The sequence below is a fragment of the Manduca sexta genome, chromosome 22 (assembly GCF_014839805.1).
Source record: "Manduca sexta isolate Smith_Timp_Sample1 chromosome 22, JHU_Msex_v1.0, whole genome shotgun sequence".
Lineage (NCBI taxonomy): Eukaryota > Metazoa > Arthropoda > Insecta > Lepidoptera > Sphingidae > Manduca > Manduca sexta.
In genome coordinates, this window is record NC_051136.1 from 13431501 (window position 1) to 13451020 (window position 19520).

General features: G+C 36.2%; 3 protein-coding genes across 3 annotated transcripts in view; 2 read left to right on the forward strand and 1 right to left on the reverse strand.

Moving 5' to 3' along the window:
* LOC115442002 overlaps positions 1-8481 on the forward strand; it is a gene marked incomplete in the record, with an annotated part of 15864 nt that extends 7383 nt beyond the window's left edge. The window contains 8 exon segments of the mRNA XM_037441378.1: positions 3159-3335; positions 3686-3795; positions 4360-4495; positions 5115-5263; positions 5586-5737; positions 6399-6504; positions 7022-7057; positions 8352-8481. Coding sequence (XP_037297275.1) covers positions 3159-3335; positions 3686-3795; positions 4360-4495; positions 5115-5263; positions 5586-5737; positions 6399-6504; positions 7022-7057; positions 8352-8399 — 914 coding nt within the window.
* On the reverse strand, positions 8389-17011 carry LOC115442003 (exocyst complex component 7). Its single transcript, XM_030166950.2, has 17 exons — positions 16804-17011; positions 16482-16647; positions 15843-15970; positions 15692-15766; positions 15421-15538; positions 14964-15184; positions 14783-14850; positions 14607-14704; positions 13555-13783; positions 13215-13347; positions 13006-13144; positions 12745-12840; positions 11855-11961; positions 11399-11505; positions 10456-10549; positions 9904-10098; positions 8389-9168 (listed from the first exon to the last, which is right to left on the reverse strand). Exons 1-17 carry the CDS (start codon positions 16849-16851, stop codon positions 9127-9129), a joined length of 2064 nt encoding a protein of 687 aa, XP_030022810.2. The 5' UTR covers positions 16852-17011; the 3' UTR covers positions 8389-9126.
* Positions 17012-17235: 224 nt separating this feature from the next.
* On the forward strand, positions 17236-19260 carry LOC115441993 (protein transport protein Sec61 subunit gamma). The gene is made up of 3 exons (XM_030166930.2): positions 17236-17415; positions 17498-17594; positions 19020-19260. Exons 2-3 carry the CDS (start codon positions 17501-17503, stop codon positions 19130-19132), a joined length of 207 nt encoding a protein of 68 aa, XP_030022790.1. The 5' UTR covers positions 17236-17415; positions 17498-17500; the 3' UTR covers positions 19133-19260.
* Positions 19261-19520: the final 260 nt, after the last annotated feature.

The following is a 19520-nucleotide window of genomic DNA, read 5'->3' on the forward strand; positions in this document are numbered from 1 at the left end:
CATGGAAAAGGATAATTAAATCATGAAGTATATTAAATGCTTGATTTAATGTGGTCTCGTTATAGACCTCGGAAAATGAAGCTTAGATAAGCAATTCTGGAATTTTTCTACATTATCTTCATTATAATCTCTACTTAAATCTAACCAATATGGTATATTACGCAGATATTCTGAATGCGAAAAATATATTAGTTGCCCCGTTTCATGATCAGAGAGAGCCAATTTGCATACTTCACTTTGGACCTCTTTTATGTTACTTGCGATCTGGTCTATGCAAGAGTTTTTCCTTGTTGGAGTATTGATGTGCATGTTTATATTATAATTGTGTAATACTTCTCTAAGTTCACGTGCCTTACTAGTTGCTTGTAAAATATCTATATTCCAATCCCCACAAATTATTATATTTTTCTTACAACGATTATTTGTGAGATAAGATAGAAGTTCATTCAATTTGGCAAAAAATGTAGGAATATCACTGTTAGGTGTTCTATATATGCAGATGATAATTATTTTATGTATTGTAATTTCTATTCCACAACATTCAAAATGAAATGAAGACGCGAGTCGACTTAAAATATCTATAGTTTTATATTCTAAAAGCCTTTTCTTTGGTAAAATGCACGTACCCCCTCGCCTTTGTTTTGGTCGACAGAAGGAAGCTACCAATTGATAACCTGGTAATCGAATATTATTTTCGCACCCCTTTTCTACAAAAGTCTCACTAAGACATATGGCATTAATTTTTTTATTAACGCCACAAAGCTCTGTTATTGTTATATCTATTTCATCGATTTTGTTTAAAAGACCTTCTATATTTTGATGTAGTAAGCAGAATATATTTTCGTTATTAATTACGAAAGGGCTGATTGTTAATGGTTTCTACAGACTGTCTGACATTATCGGGTTTGAAATAATATGGAATGGTGCCTCGACGAGGCGTATTGTTAAACTCTTTTTGTGTGTCATTATACTTGCTTTATTAGCTATTGCATCTGGCTTAGCTTTTGTAAAATAAAAGGAATAGTTCCCGGCTTTAAGATTTCTTTTGGTATTTTTACTGGTGTATCTTTGGTAATGCTAGTATGTAATTTTTTATTGCTAACTGTGTAATATTTATCGTAATCAATGGTATCAATTTTGTTATTAATTTTTGTATAAATATATTTGTCATTATTATCAAACACGCTCGAACTTAGGTTGACATAACATACATTAGAGGGAAAGCATCTCAATAATGTCTTAATACTTAAGTTTAGTTTGTTTACATTAAGAAATGAATTATTTAACACGCTAGTTATTAAAATTTTTGGTTTGTCGTGTTTTTAGTAGAGCAGAGAGCTCAACACCCAGTTTCACAGGATTGGAATCGTTTGAACCTACACATAGAATTAGCCAGTCATCTACGTCGAAATTTTCATGCGTTATTCCGAACACTGTATTATTTGTTCTGTGGATGCTTCAGGATAACTTCTTCCAGTGACGGTGTACTGTTTTGGATTTTGTATGAAGATCTTAGATGAATTAGCTTAGAAGCCATATTCCGTGTAGTTTGGTCGCCCACAATAAAGATTCTGTTTTGTTTTGTTTGGTTTGTGGAGTTTAATGCGAGTACACGTGGCTGTAAGTGAATGTGCAGTGTTTTTGCTAGGGGGTCTTTCCCACAGTTTATAGTAGCAGCTTCCCCCCTCTCTTCTGTGTCATTTTTTATATCATATTTTTCTCTTGAGTTCAGTTTTAATGTAGTCTCTCGATCAGATAAATTATTCTTGGTTTCAATTGTTTTGATAGAGATTTCATTACAAGATGTTGTATTCATTTCTTCTAAGTTTTTACATTGCTGGTCATTCGTGAGACGGCTAATTAATAGGTTCAGGTTTTTAATTTCGGCTTGAGCTCTTGAAAGTTTAGTACGTAGAAGGTTTATTTCATCACGAAGTTCTGCGTCTTCTTTCGAATTGCTTGAATTTGATAAGCTCCGCGGTGTATCCTCCAGTAACGTGGTACTGTTGACACTGGCATCATCAGCAAGTAAATTATAATCAAATTGTTCGTCTAGGAAGAATATTCTTACCTCGCCGTATTGTTACATTATTCGAAGGCGTTTCATAACTGGTACAAGGAGATGGTGATGATTCTTTTTTGTTAATATTTGGTATGGACTTAGTAGAACATGGCGAGCTTGACATAATTTTGGGTCGTTGGATGCTACTAATGCAAGCTTTGCACCTCCAACTCTTCCTTCTATTCTCCTCCATTATAGAAAATCTAGTGAAGGAAACATTAGCACATGCAAGATCCAGTTTTTGTTTACAACGTGAGCAAATCATAAATTCGCGCCTAAGTATGTTGTTTTTGCACCGATCACATTTGGCTATCCTTTTCAACATTTTTTAATTCTTTTTCTTTTTATTTTCAATATTCACAAAAAAAGAATGAAAAATAAAAAAATATAATAACAAATAAAAAATTAGAATATTTGCTGGTCTCGAACACACGCACTCGTGGCTTGAAGTCGTAACCAATCGAAATGCGCTGACTGCTACTACAACAGGTTAACGAAGTTTTGTATTAATTGCCCGTTTTTATTCCAAAATGAATATGACGCTAAAATGACAGTTATTACGGCGTCAATATTTAAAAATTTCACAGTTTTTTAATTCAAAATTAACACAGGTTTAAACACTTTATTTCACAATTGTTTTGTAGTTCTTGGTTTTTCAATTATTTAATGGATAAAATATAGTAGTGTAGCGCCTTTTTTATGAAGTTTTTATGAACTTGAGATATGGCAGGGTCACCAAGTATTAATTCGGTAATAACTTTTGATGCATTTAAACCAGATAGTCACCAACACTTCACCACTTGAGTCACTCTACTATAAGTCAATTTATCGTGTTTTATCACTTGTAAATGCTGTAAGTAATTTTATAGATAATTTATTTTACGCGGTCGATGTTCACTTTGCAAGTAAAGTAATGACAAGTTTTTCGATATTTCCTTTCGGAGCACTGGCTGTCCCCACAAAAAAGCCCTGTGTACAAATAAAATCCGCCACCACGCTGTGTTCAAGTTGTTTACCAACTATTATATCCATCAATGGCCGACTTCAACTCACACTCTCCCAGTGTTTCACTATAGATTCTACTGTATTTTTACAGATTACGTAATGTCGATGGACGAAGACACGTGTGACCAAGACAGCGTCATTACACCGGTTTATGCGAAGAACACTCCAAAACGGAAGAAGGAAGAGAGCACTCCCGTTGAGAAAGAGAAGCGGCAGACGAGGTCAAGCGATATGCCGAATTTTGGAATCTATACGTGTTCTTGTAAAGGTAAATTATCATGATTATTAAATTTTAAATACTCGTAACTGTTTATGCTAATTACAAGCGAAAAGTATTTTTTAGGTAAAGCAAGATTTTATTTTGATTCGGACACAACTTTTGTCCATACTTCGAAGTTTTATATAATTACTAGGTATGCCCGCGTAAATTTTTCGGGATAAAAGTTGTGCTATATTGGCCCGAGATGAATCGGAGTCTGTACTTTATTAAACCTCTAGCAATACATCGGTAAAAACTGCATTCAATTCCATGCAGTAGTTTTTACGAGATGCGTGTACACACATACAGACAAAAATTCTTATAATGTATTATTATAATTATAATTTAATTTATTTCAGACTCAATATTTGAGAAACCGCCGCCACGATCATTCAGGAAATGGTTGTTGAAGAAAAAGAACAGCCACGAAACATACGACATCATCGTGCATTGCTCGCACAAAACTAAGGTGAGGGTTAGAATATACCTTAGTTGGCAATAGGACCTTGGACATAAACAGTGCAATTAGTTTAATTCATGATCATCATTATCATCACGCGCATAGAGTCCATTGCTGAGCAAAGGAATAATCTAGTTCAGTTCTAGTACAGATTTAAAGATAGCTCAATCCTTATATTAAACGATTGAAGTTGTCCGATATATTTGCAAGATTTTTCTTTTTTTGTAATTGGCTTGGTTTGGTTAATTTTGTAATTGTAATTTCACTAACCGTCATGTTTAGTAAATGATGCCAAACGCTTATTTCGATCTATCTCATAAACGAACCAATCAGATTTTTGACATGCTTACAAATGAGTTATTTGGTTAGTTCATTCTCGGAATCGGATTGAAGATTGAGATTGGGATCGTTTATTGAAAAATGGTGTTTATGGTGCTGCTATATTATTTGCAATTTCATATAACATGTCCGAATTCGTCGAACGAAATAGAATGCCGAAGTATAGTGATACAAAAGGAACACAAAATATCTAGATTTATTTAAAAAAAACTAAGTAACATTATATTGTTACAGAACCGCACTCAGGAAGTGGTGTTGGAGCCCACGATAGAGTACCAAGCAGACCTCGGCGCGAGCCAGCTCTCCCAGAGCAGGATCAGGGCCATGGCACTCGCGCTCATGCTTAGAGAGGACGCTACGCTTCTTAACGGTACGGGTTTTTGTGTATCTGACCTCACAGTCTACACTGGAGGAAACCTGCATATGAGATACTGGAATCCACTGGCTTAGCGACTGCCGGCCCCTGGAGGAAAATCGGGAGGGAATATATGGGGAAGGAACGGTGGGGGAAGGAGAAGGAATCCTCATGGAATGGGGAGGGGAGAAGGCCAAGAAATGAGCCCACATATGGCTCAATGTGAATTGCAACCATGCACACACTTAACTGTGTGCCTAGGGCCGCGACATAATGTCCCTCCGTGCAGGGCGTGCTTCGGTGTGGAGACGGAACGCACAAGAATTGTCAACAAAATAACGTAGTTGACATTGTGGCTGTTACAGATCTTACATCCTTTCATTTCGTCCGTCATAGATCATTTTTATTATTTAATACTTCTTGCGCTCTACATTGCGCTTATCATCCTGTGACATCAAATAGGTCTCACAATTACCACTAGCTACATTGTAATTTTTCTTACTTTGGTTGGAGTGTGCATGATTTAAGACTTATATAGGTATTTCAACCATGAATCTGTTCCATACTGCGCTCCTGTACGTCCTAAATCAGTTTTTTTATCTAATTATTGAATTTTTGTTTTCAATTCGTGCAGTCCGCGTGGACAGCGACTCTGGGGACATAATAAGCGTGGAGCAGCCGTCCCTCCCCCCCGGCGTGGAGGGGGACGTGGCCCACATCGTGTATGCGTGCCTCGCGCAGCTCAGCGGCTTGTTGCCTGGACACTACGTGTTGCTGCATGAGGTAACACGGACTATTTATTAAGAAACAACTACATTGAAAAGCAAAGTTGCTTCTGGCCAAGAAGTTAAAACTGTCTAGAATCGGTTAAAATAATGGTGTAAGTAATTTTCTTTTCCCCATTCTTAATACATATTTCATTATTGTTTCGGGAATATTATGATAGTTCTTCTTTTGAGGTCAAGCTTTGAAAATTGTAAGTTTAAAAAACAACTGTAAATTATAAATGAGTAGTAGACTCGAATCCTTCTTAGCTAGTATTATGGAACCGAGATAAAGCAAGTAAAAAATATGTATTTTTGTGTGTGTACGCATGACATTGTAGTCGCGTCACGGCGCGAACGCGTTGCTGCTGAGCCCCCGCGGCGCGGCGCAGGGCGGCGCGGCGCTGGCGTGGCTGGCCGCCGCGAGCGACGACGAGGCGCGCGGGGTCCGCGCCCCGCCCGTGCTGGAGCCCACCCTGCTGCCCTACCACAAGTCAGTACTCTACTCACCACGGTTGGGAAGCTATCAGCAGGGACACGATTGGTTTCATTCTGGTTTCAATTTATCGTCGCTGTCATATCAAAATGTTTTATGTTAAAATACCCTGATTCAGGAAACACATTTTTTTTTTATAATAAAAAGATTTTTTTTTTTCAAAATGGGCATAATTTTCCTGTGTCTATTCAACCATAATATCCTGAAAAACAGATTGAAAACATAATATGACCGTTTGCATTTTTTTTAAGGTATCCAAACATTACATTTTGATAGGACAGCAACGATTTCTATTATTTAGATCAGAAATATATAAAAAAGTAAAATTGTGTTTCAATTATGTTTATTAACGCTGACGTTATACAGGGTGAGTTATTTAAAAAGATTATTTTATATGGTGGATGATATAAATGTTACAGATGAAAAAAAAAATACGTAACATGCAGATTTCTTAAAACTATATAATAAAAAAAAATTACACATTACAAAAAATACAAATGCCGATGTAAATGTATTGTAATTTTTATATAATAATTATACTCCAGAACTAATTCACATACCTGAGTCCAACTATGATTTTATTTTTTTATTTTTTTTTTCAATTTTATCGAACATAACTAGTGTTTTTATACTTATATTTTTGCCATTCACCTCGCAGGTATCGTAGAATCCTGCCGTGTGCTTTCACCCCTTACGAGAGTCAAGTTGCCAAGGAGCCTAAGAAGCCGGTGACGCGGCAAAAGACCCCGCCGCAAGCCATCAGGGTATGTCCCATCACTAGTCGCTACGTTTGTACGATTTATCGACATTTTGTTCTCAACACGAAGGCGGGTCATCAGTGACTCAAATGAGTTTGTAAGTGATAATCAACTGTGGACGTCGAATTATGAGGAATTAGGATATTTGTTATATAGGATCCTTTGTTAGATATTGAAAGCAAAGAAACTTCGCGAGGGAACAATAAAAAAATGTGTAATGGTGACTTCATCGTCACAAAACCTTTGATCTGGCCCTTTGATATTGTTATGAATGTTTCATATAATTATGTTAGTTAACACGTTCCCTTGTCACGGCACATCGACGTGCTTAAAGTGTTACCATTTACAGAAATAAACCTCTCATAAAATAATATATACATGTTGCTCTAAAAAAAAAAATTTCTTATATGTTTTTTTGCTTTTAACATCACATAATTCTATATAACCAATATCCCAACAGGGCAACTACGAACGAAGGTGAAAGTCTGGACTAACTGTTTGACATTGGTGTTCTGTTTGTTAGTTGGATGCGGGAGCGCAGAGCGGCACGCATCGCAAGGTACCTCCGCTTTACGTCATACGCCGTAGGGACTCGCGCCCCACCTCTTACAGTCGTTTGTGTGTTGTCGCTCCGCCGGGAGGCACCGCGAGCACACGCCCACCAAGTAACAACACACCTTCGTATTTCTAAACGACACGGTGCTACCAACAAATATTGTAATTCAAACTTAGCCAATAGAGGTGATAAAAAAAAAAAAAAAAAAACAAAATATAAAAGCGGCAAAAAAAAATTTTTTTTTCTCATTATAAAATAAACAATAATAATTTTGGGTAGTGAGTTTTCAAAATTGATTAATACCTATATATAATTTTACAAAAAAAAGTAAAAAAAATACACCCTTAATGTTTGTTGGTTGCACGAAAATGTAAATCATGGGAAAATGCTTCAAATCTTTTGGCAATACTAGGGTCCTGACCACCGTCGATTTGATGTCATGAACTGTAATCGTGTAGCACATGCGATAAGTTGGCGTATAAATAAGGAGGCTAGGTTTAACAAAACAGATCACAACCATCAAAATAGCAATTTTGATGAGTCAAATGCCTGTCAAACACAATTTTAGGTACAAATTGGTAAAGTTTTCAACGCTCTGATTGCAATTACAAAAGATTTAAAGCAAAGTTTCCATACGCAACGAAATGAGGCGAACGCCATTTGGTAATTTCGTAGCCGGAATATTTCGACATATTCACATATGAGCGCCGAGGAACACTGCTGTGTGGTAATGACATCCTAGTTATAGTTACTGTGAGTTTATTATACTATACCTTATTCATGAAACAAAAAAAATATGAAAATAAACATCTACCAACTTTTAAATTATTTGGAAAGGTATTTTTTGTTTACATTTTACTTTCGTGTCGTGAATATGGTATAGTAAGTTATATTTAACTATTTAGATTTGTTATATTTATGGTAAAAATCATCTTTATCCATTTTTTTTCGTTCCAAAAACGATACATGTTATTCATATACACTCCATTTTTTTTTTAATTACCTTTAAAACAAGATAAAAATCTGATTGATTTGCGCTATATTTAGAATTCTAACTACATATTTTTATGGTAATTTAAAAGAATCAAGTATATTTATCAACATAATGTCTCAAATAACCCTGTTTTCATATCAAATATCATTTCATCTCAAGTATTGCATTTGTTAATTAATGTATAGTAATTGCGTGGACATTATAACGATGTAGAGTAATTTTAATTTCCTCCACTTTTCCATTTCCAACACACAATGGATCTTCATTATCTATTGAGATATTAATTGGTATTTTTTGTTTCAGTGGCCGAAAAGGAAACGCAAGAAGACAAAAAAACTAATTGCGGAATAAACATTTTATTTATATAAATTATTTCATTTTATACAACTGATGTACCTATATAGCTACGTGCATAAATAACAAACATTCAACAGCACCGTTGTTTTATCTCTTTCACATTATATTGAGAAACGAAACATACAAACATGAAATTCATTTTAAAATAAGGTGTTCCGTTACATTTCATTTTGGTTCCTTCAATATGGTATAGAAATAAAATATATTATAATGAAAGTGACAAAATATATCGATTAAGTTTTCGGTATATATCGAATACTTTTTCCATCTCCTTCTATTTCTGTCGCTAAGCCGCAGTGTGCAAACATTAATGTATGCTGTCTTCAATGTACTAAATGTTATGTTTATTAAGAATATGAGACAACATGTGATGTCTCAGGGTACAATCGAAGTGCAATGCCATGCAATTTAAAGCTTTTAGTGTCTTGTAAAAAGGAGAGACGCTACATCAGCTTTTAGTTATAAAACACTGCTATTGAACGCTTAAGGAAGGTTAACACGACCGGCGCTTGTCGCAACGCATTAGTGCGTGTGCGCGTGCGTCCGCGGGCCCACTCGTACCAATATGAAATTTAAGTATTGTACAGAGTGTTCAATTTCCTTTACCACATTGTAAAGAGTGCTCTGCGTTTCGACAGGCACCGTTCGATATTAATCGTCCCTTAGACTATGATAATAATTTTCGTTTTAATAAACCGTATGCATTTCTTCTTGTGTACTATTATGCAGCTTCATCAAAATACCCATCCAGCTGAGTAGCAATCTGTGAACATGGAACATAAAACGCTTTATTATTTATTAATATTTGATAATATAGCTGGGTTGGTAACGTATATGACACAGGATATGGGTTAAAATTAATCAAAAGAGAAAGAAACTTAGAGAAAAATAAATTGTATTTCTTTCCATTTTTCGCTATACTATTTCTTTTTCATATTATTAATTCCTATAATCTGGATGCCACATTAAATCTATTTCGGAATAACGTCTAATTTTATTAATGTTATTTTTGGTTTCCACGTTCGCCGTGATTTCTGTCAAAAAAAGACAAACTATATCGTTTGTCTCCTAGCGGCGAAACTAAAATGATATCGATGCGTTCGTGTGAAAAGAGTATCGCGAGTAACATCGATACTATAAAGACAGACAGGCAATTATAGGAAATCACAGAAAGCTAGAGCGAGTTGCACCATAGGCAATATTTGTCTTAAAGTAGGACAGATTTACCGCTGTGTCGCTACTGAGATTCGTCGCGTCGGTGTGCGAAAGGTGTTATGAACGGGAATTTCAGCGAGAGCAATTTTTTGTAATAGGGAGCAGCTTGATCGTACTTCGGACATTTTTACTTACTATCAGGTAGCTCGGTAGTCTTCGTAGGTTATAAAATGCAGGTTCATGCAAGACCAACATAGCGTCTTATGCTGCATAGGAACCATTTTGCATTTCCATCATGACATTCAGGTTGATATAGTTGTTGTTGGTACTTGTATAAGTTTACCTGCAGCGGCGAGTACTTGACGTACTTGTCGAGGTTCTTGGAGAAGGGCAGGTGCGCGTGCGCGTTGTAGAAGGCGGTGTAGGGCGGCAGCAGCGCCTGCTTGTTGTCGCGCTTGAGCCCCTCGCGCAGCTCCGCGTCGGGCACGCTGTAGCCGCGCTGGCAGCGCCGCGCCTCCTCCCACTCGCGGTTGAACGCCTGCGCACGCGCACAACACTACACTACCGCCCTCTATCAGCCAAACAGGCCGCAATTGTGTCTTTGTGGATGGTAATCCACTTACCATAATGTGAATTAAGTCACTTTGACATACCCGAACAAACAATGGACGTGACGCAAATACTAATTACACACAAAGACACAATTGTACGTGCGCATATGGACAATAACTGTCTAAAGCTAATAACTTGCATCTTTAACGCCTAAATTCACAGTAATATCAATCTATGCGCCATTTCTACTTTATAGATACTTATATTACGCAAAAAATATAGATAAAAATAAAATTAAATATATCCACCAAATTCTAAAAGACCTGGGCTATGTAGCACTCACCGCAAACTTATCCTTGAGCATTTGTCGGTCCCTGTCGCGGAGCTTGGCGGGGAGCGGCTCGTCTAACGTCAAATATGACAACAGTTTGTTCCAACTGCGAAGTAATAAAATATAATATCAATAAAACTAAAGCATCGTTTCGACGGAACAATGATTGCTAGCAATAATCATACGCAATCTTTGATAACAATAATTGTTTATGGAATATCTATCAAAAGACATTGATACGTTAACGTAGGCGAGGATAGGGTACCGGATTCATTTTTGTTCTTAACAATTATCAAATATTTACATAATATAAATTATAACTCAAAAGAAATTATTAAAATCCGGTGAAAAATCAACAAGTTATAAGTCTTTGAATTTCGGTGGAAGGGGTAATTAACAAGTAACAGAAAAGAGACGAAATACCCACATGTGACGTCATCGGGAATTACGACGCGTGCGTAAGAAAGAGATAAAGCGATATCCCCACATCGCGCCCACTTCTGCACATTACAATATTTTAAATATGAATTACTCGCTCATTTTTTAACCAAGTTTTATGCAGTTTTCGCAGAAGTGCTTCTTTTTCGTATTAAAAGCAAATAGAATAATGCACAAAATCAAGCATAGGCCGGTTCCCTATTGCCTCGCTATTGCACATGTTGACGAGGTAACTTTTTGAACAATAATTGCGTATGATTATTCTTAGCAATAATTGATCCGTCTAAACGAGGCTTTTAGGAACTTCGTAAGTGATTTTATATTTGTAATATGCCCTAGAATGTTTGTATTTTATCTACAATATTGTACAAATATAATTAATCCATATAAAAAATAAATAATCGATTATTTAATAATAAATTTCAAAAAACATCGAATATATAATAATCGATGACACAACATCGATAATGTAATATAATCTATACAAACTCATATTGTTGGGTATATTTCCCGTTACCTCTGCAAATAAGCATTCTTGTACTCCTGTATCATGTCCCTGTAGTTAGTCTCGCAGTCGGGCTCCGCCAACATCAGCACGTCCAACAGGCCCGTGCGCTGCAGGCCCTACACAACAATTACAATTGACGATTACAGAAGATAAATACAACAAATAACTTGCACATAACAAAATATATTGTCTAGGACATATTATTGACTATAATTATATTGATTCTTCTTTTTTCCCTCTACCTACAAAGACGGAATTTCACACACAAAAGGTTAACTGGCCTAGTATAATTGGTCAAAAAATTAAAACAATAATCACTTGATAATCGCCATTAATAAATACATACCAACTATGATTAATCTGCTAACTATTTCTAGTAAAAGAAACAATAATATTATTTTAATTGACGAAAATTGTTTCGACAATTTTACCAAACATGATTGAAGTATTAAATTGTAATCTTACCTGCAACAAATAGAGCGTATTGTTCAACAGAAATATCGCCTTCAACGCGTCCGGATACTGCTCGCTCTTGTTCCGCAGCGCGAAGTTCAGCTGGGCCAGAACTTTACCTGTAAACAAATTACAGATGCAACATTCGTTTCGTAGTGAATCAGATTGCTATTTTTCAAATTCGGGCCAACGCATGCTGCTTGATAAAGACAAATTACATTCGTTTTTGTTCAATAAACATTTTGGAATATCAATTATCTAAGATTTTTCTGTGTAGCATCGGCAAATATAATTGGTAATTAGCAGTTATTGTACTGTAGACATAGGAAACTAAGGAACACCAAACACTAACCATAACCCACGTACAATACCAAAGACAATGTAGTCGTGAGTGACTAAACACATACTAGCTCTATGCTAGTGTGTAGAGAGCCTATATATGTAGAAGTGTGCGACGGTGGAAATTACAAATGTCAAGCACAAACATCGACTTTACAGAAGAGCTAAAAACAAAATATCTAGATGCTTCCTAAACATGCTTTTAAAACTCATATGTAATATAAAGTAACATAAAACTTGAATGCAAAACTTGATCTATGAGACTCAAAGTTTTACATTTTTATCATTTACGACAAAATTTATTTGAGACCTTAGCTCACTAATTTCAAAAGATATCAAAATTTTAAATATACTGATAAATGGAAATATAATTTCCAGTAAAATGGTATAAAGAATGTTCTTCCGATAAAATGACCCTTATGGCATTTGAAATGTCCAGAGTCGATACATAAGATCAGAAGGCACAGCCTCACAAAATAAACTTTAAAACGAACCAGTGTCATATCAAGACGTCCTCTTATCAATTCTTCCGTACTATATGATATGACTAGAAGCAGACTTACGCATATAAACAGCGAGCATAGCGGCGTTCCTGTCGTGTGTGGCGGGCAGCTGGCTCACGGCACGCTGGTACGAGGGTTCTGTGGCCAGCGCGGGACCTAATAAACCAAACATTTATCAAAATAAACATCTGCAATATTTATAATGATAATGATGAAACCAAATGTTATCTGCTTCGACGATGCATTAATTATGATAAGTGTGGTGATGATTAAAGATATTAAATTTAGGTAATAATGGCTGTCGATACCCGTGAGACTCACCGACGGTCTGCAGATGTGAGGCGAGCGCCTGGCAGTGCGCCAGCGCGGCGAGGGCGAGCTGGTGCACCGTGCCGTCCACCGACCCCGCCGCCGTGTCGTTGCGGATGCCCTCCACCCAGTCCTCCAGCGACTTCACGCACTGGCACCAACATCGTGACGTTATTACATATATAGTGGACATATACAGCACAGACGAGCGTGTGACTCACCGCGTGGTGGCAGGTGGTGAGCAGGTGCACGTAGGGCGCGGGCGAGGCGGGCGTCAGCGCGCGCTCCAGCTCCGGCTGCAGGCGCTGCAGGCGGGCCAGCGCGCCCCAGCACGCGTGCGCAGACGCACCGCAACTGCACACGTGCATAACACTTGTAGACAAGTTTTACGTACAATAATTCATTATAACCGCGGGTCCAAGAATTTTTATTATTAGCAAAAAAAAGGGTGAATAATATTGGACGCAAAATTGGCAACATTTATTAATTCATAAATTAATGATTACGGGGATTATAATGAATGGTAGTAGAGCGGCGAGCAGTACGCGTGGGTGTGGTTACCGTTGCGCGGCGCGGCGGCTGCGCGCGGTGACGCGCTCGAGGTCGGCGGCGAGCAGCGCCACACAGTCGGCGAGCACGGCGGCGAGCAGCGGCGCGAGCGCGGCCAGCGGCACCAGCCCCAGCAGCGCGCGCTGCTCGCGCCGCGCCAGGCGGCACAGCGCCGCCGCCACCGACCCCGCCACCTCCGCCTCCCACTCGTCCAGCGCCTCGCTGCTGCACTCCTCGCCCGCTGCACACACGCACACACACTATATATTCAAACTAGATTTAGCTCACGGACTCACCCGTGTGAAAGAGTTTTCCGGAATAAAAATCTCGATATATATTTCCGAGATCGAAAGTAGCCTGTATCCCTCCCAAGATCTCAATCTATATTGACGCCAAATTTCATCGAAATCTGTTGACTAGATTTATGTTTATCGCGTTCAGACAGACAGACAGGCAAGTGCGACTCGAGATTTGGTTTTAAAATATTTTTTTTCATCATTCATATTGTTGCGTAACTTTAACCTTTTAAGCAGCGCACGCGACAAAACCTCTCATTAAGAATTAATTTCCCCATTTTTGAAACATTTTTCATTAATATTCCGCTTCTATTGGTCATAGCATAATGTTATATAGCTTAAAGCCTGCCTCGATACTTCGAAACTAAAATATTTTTTCTTCTCAAACTAGTGGTTCCTAAGATTATCGCGTCAAACAAACATACTTTTCAGCTGCATATAATAGTATAGATAACAAAAGCTTTATTGATTTAAAAGTTAAAATAAACATATCACATCTTTATCATAAGTACAACATAATGTGATGGGGTGCGAGCCTACGATATATTGGACGACGAACATATATTCCAAACTCTGAGATATATTCAGTATGCTTGACTCAGGATCCGAACCGAGTATCTCATAGCGCTCAAGCGCCGCGCTCAATTCAACCATGCCACCGCGGCAGTCTATAGGAATCAATAAATAAAAAAACTAATCAAAAATCCCATAAAAATAAATAAGAAAATCCCAAACAATCATATTTTTTTTTCGATAAACAATACTTACTTTCTACTATAGATTTCCGAGGACCAATAGCAAGTCCAGTAGACTGTTCCAGCGTCTGTGACGCCTTCAACATTATCTTGTTCGCACGTCTCTCCAATCTAAAACAAAATATGACCTAATATAAAAATTCACTTATTTAAAAAAAATTAAACCACACAATAAAAAATTCCACTTACACTTTTTGTATTTTACTTGTCCTTCGTTGGTTGCTGCTGTCTGAACGATGTAATATATTCTTCGCTCTCTATAGAAAAAATAATTCAATATTAGCATATTGTTTACTTTTAATTACTGGATCCTTTGCTAATTTATTAAATCTATAATTCTGTTATGTATTCTTTTTGTGTGTATTCTTACCATAAGTGGTGAGGCGGCAAGCGAACGCGCCCTCAGATGGTCCCTGAAGGCTGCCAAGGAGGCAACAGCAGCAGCCGATCTGGCAGCCTTTAGGGGGCCCGTTGGTGGCCTGCCCGCGGCGCTGAGCCACGCAGCAGCCGCCCGCAGGGCCTCGCCTCCACCCGCCGCGCCGTTAGCACCCACGCCGCTACCACTCACGCTAACGCTCTCTGCACTTGAATCTGCAATGACACATGTGGAATGTTAATATTGTAAATATGTTAATAATAATGACAACATAAAATTTTAAAATGAACATCCTGTATAGTTAAGAAACTAAAAACGGTTTTTATTGCTCTATACAAAAAACTCAACATAATTTTCACAATTAAATGCTTTTTTTCTTAATATTCAGGTAGCAAAATAAAAGGAATCTAATGTAAATAGATCTCAATATTATATTTGCTGTTGAGCTCACCCTCTTCCAAAGCGATCATGTCCATAAGCGCCGTGGGCGATAAAGGTCTCGTGTTGCGAGTCAAAAGCTCTTCAAAAGCTGTCTCCAACTTCAGCACTCCAGTGTTATATAATTGATTCTGTTGAAAAAAAAAGTAAAAATTTGAGATGACAAAGAATTAATAAGCAATAATTTAACAAGTAACAGATTAAAAATATAATTTATGTTTTGATATATCATTAGTATAAGATATTTAATAAATAACTAAATGAATTGATTAATAAATACTAACAATATTCTCCAATTCCACACTTTGTGGATTATTCTTGTTGAAGTATGTCTGTGCGTCTGATAATTTGTCTAAAGCCTGAAACAACACAATCATAATAATTAATAACAAGTCAAGAATTCAGACATCTAATTAAAAAATTTCAAAATCTCACCTCTAGATAAATATTCAGTGAGTCGACGGTAGCAGTGTGTGGTCCAGCCTGGATGAGGTCAGCGAGTTCCCTGGTGACCATGTAGTAATTTATCACATGGTCCAAGGCCTTTACTGTGCGTTCCATGTCTGGGTAACAAGTTGCAGAACATTTCCATCTTGTAAGTTAATATTTCATTTTCCATAAACCCTTATCGAATTTATTCAATAATTATAATCAAAGAATTATGAATTAAAACGATTTACGACATTGTTAAATTAAAACTATTTAAAGATTCAGTATAATATTTAATATTTGATGTGAATTGGTATCCTGCATTCATAAAATCTTTTTCTAGTTATACTTGAATATGAAAATGTTGACCTTGCTTAAGCCAACCTTTCAGTGATGAAGGTCTTATGCAACCTTTAAATTAATAAAAACGCATAAGATTTTAGCAAAAAAAAATTGAGGGATTTTGAAATTTTATGGTCTACTTAAAGAGTTGAAAAACAAAAACACCAAATCACTTGACTGGGTTCCTACCATTGCCAGGTTATAGTAAAGATATGTTTATTTAAAAATTAAGAAATTAGCCTTTTCCTTTAGTTTTTATTAAAATGAATGGATTTGAATCAGAATATTGTAGAGAACTCTCACTCTGATGTATGTGTTGTAACTTGGCTGTGTCCCCATACAATGGCAGAACCGCTGCCTCAAGCTGCTGCAGCCTCTGCTCGCAGGCACCCAGCACGTTACACACGTCGTTAGCCAGCGACGAGCTGCGGTTGGCCGCCGCTTTCAACTCTTGTATATTCGTCATCTCCTAGAAAAGAGGGCGGATACATTACACAAAAATACATACCCGACCCAGTAAACCATTGATAATGATGTGTGTAGATAAAAGTCGTTAATATGTTTAAAAGTTATCTGTAAATCTAAAAATTCTATAATGTTTTGCAGATAACACAATATATCAAACCTTTCGTAGCTTCATTTCTATTTCAAATTTCTTCTCCACGGCGTACATATTGGCAAAGAAATCCTTACAATGCCTTTCAAATTAACCTAATTAATCAGTTCACAGTTTAAGCAAGAGTATATATTATAAATTATTATGATCTTATTTATGTAAAAATTAAAAACATTTTCACGAATACCTAACTGTCAACTGTCAAGTGTCACCAGGGTGTCACTATGGCACTTTCTCATCCGAGGCAAAGAGCCAAAGAGAAGAGTAATGATGCTTTTTGCATTAATTGAAAAAATGCAAAAAGCATTATTACTACGCTACTATTAATATTTATACATAAAATAAATTACAAAACAGATTTAACAATACTTTCTTTATTTTTTACATAAATAATGAATGACCTACAATATATAAAAAAGCTTATGTATCCGAACGTAAAATCGTGGTGACGTGACGGACACTCCGAGACGTGGCTGTCGTTTACGATGTTTTGTCATAAATTTACGTTCCCTCGTATTGCCTCGTAGTATTGTGAAGTAACGAAATTGTAGTTGAAAGCTAAAATCAGGACGAATTTCGTTTAATTTCTGACAAGCATTATAGTAATTTAATCAGAAAAATGTAAGTTTAAATGTACAAGTATAATTTCTTATACTTCAAAAACGGTGCTTTCGTTTATAAAACATTCGTGTCTTAATTGCAGAAAATGGATCAAATCGCGAAGTTCGTCGAGCCTGGCAAGCAGTTCGCCAAGGACTCCATCAGATTAGTGAGGAGATGTACCAAACCAGACAGAAAAGGTGTGTTTCGCTTCTTTTTCTTATTGGATTAGTCTAGAAAATTATCGACGTTGGCATTTGTCCACCCGTCTAAGCACTGGCCTAACGCTGTTTTAAAAAAATAAAAACTTGTTATATAGCCTAACTACAGCGTGTACCTACTGTATTTTCTTTGTTTCCTTCCATATTTAATCATAATTCAAATTATTATTCGCTCTCTAGGCAATAAATCTTATAAAATTCATTTAATGTGGCCCGTTTATTGTGTTCTGTTGGCAGGCTTAGAAACTCTTAGAATCTGTTAAGTGATAAAGCATTTCATATTCTTGGTAAAACATATGTTTTGAAAGAATATCAATTAGTTTTTCATTAATTAATGTTAAAACTTCCAAAAGAACATTCTCAATTCAATGCCAACATATTTTTTTTATATAGTGATTGTCTCAATATTCCTGGAGATTTTACCAGTTTACTTACCCATTTTGGAGTAGTTTTTACCATTATAGCCCATGTAACAACACAACTTTCTAATACAATGCTATGTAGTACTTTGCACTTCACAGTTCAACATAATGGACTATGCTGCTAATGTTCATGGACAAGCAAAATGTTAGAAGTCAGAAAAATGTTTTTACGTATTTATATTCCCTGAAACTTAATTATTTAATTAAGTGAAAACTTAAGGTTAGGGAAATTTGTATGAAACAGTAAAATATTCTAAAAAAAAATATTATCTAGCTTTCTAGTATTGGTACATTTTTACTGAGGGTTATTGTCAATTTCTTTCTTTAATTAATTTAAATAAAATTGTAGATTGGTTATTTAATTCTGTGAGATAATGGAACTCACTATCAAATAATGTATCTGCTTGTGAGGGAATAAGTCTTACTATTTCAATTGTCTTTGTATAAAATATGGGAAATATCTGTGATAAAATAAATAAAGAAAATACTTTATTTATCACATAGGTGAACAAAGTTACTCAATAATTTATAAGAATAATTTTTATTATTTCTAGAATACATTTAAGATCACTTTATTTATTATATAACTATGGAAATTTTAATAAACTATTTAATAAAAAGCCAAGACTAGTAATTGTAATTCAGAAAATGTTAGATTTTCTTATTAGTTTCCCTGACTTTGTCTAGAATGGCCAATAATCATTTTACCATTTCTTTGACAAGTGTGCAATCACTCCAGTGTCAATATGCTATAAATTCTTAAATTATTTTAAATACAAGAATATCTTTGCATAATACCAGTAATATACCATCAATTTATAGTCACTTATAGCTGCATTCCAACATGTATGTATGTGTGTATGCATGCATGTATGTATGTATGCATTTCTATTACCATTAATAGAAATGCATCGTAATCAATGTGTTACCCAACAAATGAACTACAAAATAAAATGACAAAATTTATTTAATTTATTTCCAGAATTCCAAAAGATCGCCATCGCCACAGCAATCGGTTTCTGCATCATGGGCTTCATCGGTTTCTTTGTGAAGCTGATACACATCCCCATCAACAACATTATCGTCGGCTCGTAATGCTCTAGGATTAGTGTAGATTAATATGTACCTGTAAGGCCCAGATGTGTCTAAGTTAATGTTCTCATATCTCCGTACATACATTTATTATAAATCCATTAAATAATAAATTATTCAGTTCTTTTATATATTTTCTTTTATTTTAATGCATCTTTCTTTTCCACAGAAACTGGCCTAATGCACTTTGCGGCGTTATATTTAAATCTCAACTGTATTTTTGTAGGTGATACTATAATGTTTATAATTACATTTAGCTAGAATCTGGTGCCCCTCTAAGCGTCATAAGCGTCGTCCCTAAGATCTGACGCTCCATGAGACCAACCAGCTCTCATGAGATCCCCAACAGCTTTCATGAGACCAGGACCTACTGTTATACTGTTTGCAGATG